The 4,876-nt window shown below is 35.2% G+C and overlaps 1 protein-coding gene across 1 annotated transcript; it reads left to right on the top strand.

Annotated features, from left to right (window-relative positions):
* The first annotated feature begins 1,744 nt into the window (after positions 1-1,744).
* Positions 1,745-2,539, top strand: LOC110028054 (cysteine-rich repeat secretory protein 55-like). Its single transcript, XM_020729755.1, has one exon. It carries the CDS (start codon positions 1,745-1,747, stop codon positions 2,537-2,539), a length of 795 nt encoding a protein of 264 aa, XP_020585414.1.
* Positions 2,540-4,876: the final 2,337 nt, after the last annotated feature.

Here is a 4,876-nt window from a genome sequence, read left to right as displayed (position 1 = left end):
ATAATTGAGCTAATTAATTATCTTATCTTCTATCAAGACAATTCAATTGGCAGAATGGGTCAATTTGAATTGTCTTAATCATTGCTTGTTATTTTGCAATTAAACCCGAATGAGTCAATTTGAGTTCTATTATTTCACTTTCATGCACCTTTTTTGAATTTTTCTGAGATTTTTTTAATCTATTTTAGCTGCTTACCAGTATAGTTTAATCTCATGGAACTAATTAATTTATTTTAATTAAATGAATGGTTCAAAATCAATAAAATTGATTGCCAGAGTTAATTGATGCTAGAAAATGAATTATAATGTTTTTTATGACTTAATTACATGTTAATGTTTGATAGCAGGTTAGACAAATTAATGAATTTGATCAATTTTCTTTAAGCTTTCATACGGGATATTTACATGTACACCACACAATTTTAATGTATTTATATGTCAAACACCCACAATTTGTTTTTTATATTTATCATAAACCGTGTCAAAAATTTTTACATGAAAATATATATTCGTCAGTTTTAAAATGAGAGAATTGATGATAATAATGTCCGCATGAATCTCGAGGAGATCTGAGGAACAAGGAGAATAATTAGAAAAACTAAAGAGGGCCTACTGATGGAAGTCTAAATAACATACTTGACTATATGTAGCCCCTTAAATAGGGGCCAAAGGCGGACCAGATGTAGGTCATCCGAACCAAGGATAAAGGCTAATAAAGCCGAGCAAATACATCGACATTTCTCTTGTCACAACCCGACTCAAGGAGAAAGATCGTATCAATCGATCATCGGATATCCACCAGAGAGTGTAATCGGTTTGTCTGAATACTATCGTCTGTCTTGACAATAGGTTTGACCGATAGTTTCTGCGAGCCCTATTGCTTCGGTTGGTCGGTCGACTGATGGGTCGATTTGTTTCGTCGAGTGTGTCGTGGCTCACTTGTTATTTGTCTTAAGTCTTACAGGACCTATGTATTGTCTACTTGGTCAATTCCTTGCTTTGGCCAAATCTCCCCTCTCACAAGGTTTTGAGCGGATCTTGTCGTTGTTTATGCAAGGTATCCGACGAGACTCACTGTCTGGATGATTTATGTCTTCCCCTTGGAGAATCTTGTCGCTACCGAGTAGGGGACCATTTCTAGAGTTTTGACCTATCCCAAGTTTAGAGACATTATTTCTTATGTTTGGCTTATATATATATATATATATATATATATATATATATGCCGCAAACAATGACAAATTGGTATATATATATATATATATATATATATATGCCGCAAACCATGACCAATTGGTTGGCGAGGTTCATTGTAAGTCCCCTCAGATCAAGGATTCGATCTCTAGTGATGCTGGGTTCTAGAATATTTAGACACATGACGTGGGCTCTTATCGGTATTTGAACCTAGCGTATAGGAAATCATTATTTGAGACTCTGTTAAATATCGATTCCCTTCAATATATATATATATATATATATATATTCAACCTATTTCGAATCGAAAGAGGCTCAAATATACGCCACTAATGTCTAATTGTCGTACCTATTTGTTGATTTGGTATTGAGAAAAATGCGTTATTACTAATTCAATCTCTTATGTAATTGTCTGGCTAACATATGGCTGCAGCACCTTCAATATCTATATATATAGCTATGTCCCTTTGTTATCTCAACATAGGAAGCTTAAAAAAAGCTTAATTGCATTCACAACAAGCCAATTATAACTGGTGGAGACAAGTGATACATGGCCTTCTCAGACAAGCTATTCTTGCTCTCCGTTCTGCTCCTCTCCGTTGCTTCCATCAGCCACGGCGCCGATTTGATTACCAAAGAATGTGGGAACACCTCCGCCACCAACGAGGCCTTGCAAGCCAACATCAACAGCATCATTCTCGACCTGGTGACAAAGACTACCTCCACCGGCTTCGCCAACTCCACCTACGGCTCCGCTAACGACACCGTCTATGGCACCGCGGAGTGTCGGGGAGACATCAGCGGCCAAGACTGCTCCGCATGCATCATCGCCGCCGGACTAGAGATACGAACATCATGCACGAATACGACCGAATCACGCATTTGGTACCAACAGTGCTCTCTTCGCTACAGCACCACGAACTTCATCGGCCAGATGGATACGAACCTGCTCGGTGTGTGGGCATCGACGAATAAGATGGCGGATCCGCAGGCGTTCAAGAAGGTATTGAAAGAGCTATTTATTGTACTAGGATTGGCGGCATCAAGTGGAGAAAGCAGGAAGTTTGGGTGGGGGGAGATTGAGAGCAATGTTGTCAATAACAACAAGACAATTATCATCTATGGAATGGCACAGTGCACATCAGATCTGCAAGGACCGGACTGCTTAAAAGGTTTGGATGCGGCGTACGGTGTTTTACAGTCTTCTTGTGGAGACCTGAGAGGATGCTATGTTATGTTTAAGAGTTATGCCATTAGATATCAGGATTCGCCGTTTCTCTTCCTGAATGCTGCCGCCCCGACTCCTGCTGCCACTACTCGCAATATTACCTATGCCAATACTTAACTCCTGGTTTTGTTTGTGGTTTCTATCCCAACTTTGCTCGCATGCATGAATAATATTGTTTTTGTCATCCCATGAGATTTTATGACAAAAGTTATGTATTTTTTATTTGTCTAATAGCCATGTTTTGAGGTCCGTAATTAATGATTAGAGAATTATTTATCTAATATTTTAATAAGGGTCACATGTATATTACTAGCTTTCCCCTTAAGTTTTATGACCCTTTATTGCTCCCAAGACTCTTTAGTGGGTCCTAGGTGGTTTCTTCTTAACGTTTTGGATGGCTAAGTCAAATTAAGCTATTCTCTCTTTGGGTTCAAATTAACTCATAGTAACCTCTATCCTATTGGATGAAGCTAGAGAGTTAAGAGTAGGAACAAGCTGAAACAATGGAAGTAAAATAAAAATAATAACCCGCTTTATGCCCAAGTCTAACTTTAGGTCACCTTATAGGACCTTTAGGCCTACTGAGTGTGAATTAAATGCTATGCCGTGGGATTTATTTTAGTGACCTCTCCCTTGAACTCTTCTTTGAGTCAGAAAGACTTTGGCAATCATATTAGACAAAGTTGGCCCTCGGTGACCCTGTGTGGTCCATCAAAATCAAATATTTTTTTATCTTAAGTTTTTGACTAATAACGATCTTAACATGTGTGAGGATCAATAAGGATCACTCTTGAGTCCATTTAAGGCCATTACCTCCATATCATTTTAGTTTGACCAAACAACATATTAAGTACTCAAGTGATCAAATTAACTCCATATCATTCATATATGTTCCATCTTTGTTTGAAATGAAATTAATGTGCGTAAGATGAAGTTTGGTGTCATCCAAGCACACTTAAAGGCTTGGTCAAATACATTGACCCTCATTAAGAGTTATTTGAACTAAACTCAAAAATTTTCTTAGTGAGGTGGATTTAATTGAACTTAGATCACTCCAGTGACACTTGGAACCCTCCATGGGACACTTAACCCAATTAAAGCTAAATCTAATCTCAATAAGATCTTAACCTAATAAATGTAAAATGGGCTTTTTTGAATCAAATTAAACCTAAACTCAATTAGACTTGGCGCCAAGAAACTTTATTATGTTAGTCGACCATTAACAAGTCCAATTATATGATCACTGGACCATTAGTAAATCCTAATGACCATTCAACCCATTTACTTTACGATAAGTGAAACAAAATAATTCAAGTAAAAATTAAACTAAACTTGTCTAACCACTTCTTAGGTTATAATCTAGATGTTGAACCCAAATCCATGGCGACTAGATTCCAATCAAGCTCAATTTAATGAATTGATCCAATTGAGTCTATATAAACCATCTTGATTCAAATAATTTATAAACTTACTTAATTATGGTCATGTGGTACCAAGTTAAGCTAAACTAAACTAATTGAGCTCCATTAACCAAGCCTTGGTTGTTGGTAGTCTAGGCAAGGCTTGGCTTGGCTTAACTTAATCTTTGCCAAAGCCTTGCCTTTTCATTCAAATTTTACAATTTTGAATTCAATTTAAATTCTAGAGGAACACAACCATAGGATAAAACCCTCCATCGCCTTTTTTTTAGTCATATAAGATCCAAGAGATCACCACTAGATTTCATGGATAAAAGAGATCAATGAAAACAATCTTTATCTTTTAGTGAGATTTTTAGGGATGAAATTAGAGTTGTGTGTTCCTTTTATTTGAAATGAATGATGAGGCCAACTAAGTCATTGAAGAAAGTTTTGCACCCATAGATAAAATTGTGGGATAAACTTAAATGTTAGAACATATACCAAAATGATAGTATTGGTTGCCTCCATAGATCTCAATGGCAAGCTGACCTTGACATGTGTGAAGCAAGCTCTTGGCAACATTAATTGTGCAAACATAGATGAAAAATAAAAAATTAAATAAATTAAGAGAACAAAAGCTTAAACTTCAATAAATCATAAGGAATTAAATATAAACCAAAAATACAAATAAAATATCTATGAACATGACAAACATAGGAAGAATAAGAAAAAATAAAAAAGTATTATTTGGTCACCAAAAACCTCTATATTTTTTGTTTGAAAAATCGTTTGATACAATTAAAAGAACATTTAAAATGTGAAATGAATTTCTATCTAAAAATAAAACTTGAGCCTTTCTTGAGTCACTCTTAAAATTGTCCTAGAATTTTAAGTTGATTATCTTTTTTATTTGCTTCAAGTTGAACATAAAATAAAAACAGAAATGTGCTAAAAAATTATACAAAAGGTTAAACTAATTAAATTTAAATTTAAAAACTATATGAAAATTAAATAAAGTTAAAAAATAAATAAATAAATAAATATATATATATAT

This window comes from Phalaenopsis equestris, unplaced genomic scaffold, assembly GCF_001263595.1.
Source record: "Phalaenopsis equestris unplaced genomic scaffold, ASM126359v1 Scaffold000488, whole genome shotgun sequence".
Taxonomy (NCBI): domain Eukaryota; kingdom Viridiplantae; phylum Streptophyta; class Magnoliopsida; order Asparagales; family Orchidaceae; genus Phalaenopsis; species Phalaenopsis equestris.
This window is presented reverse-complemented; position numbering and strand designations above follow the sequence as displayed.

Bases quoted from the DNA above. Each gene is read 5' to 3' on its own strand.
- LOC110028054 (XM_020729755.1), top strand. From the start codon at position 1,745: ATGGCCTTCTCAGACAAGCTATTCTTGCTCTCCGTTCTGCTCCTCTCC.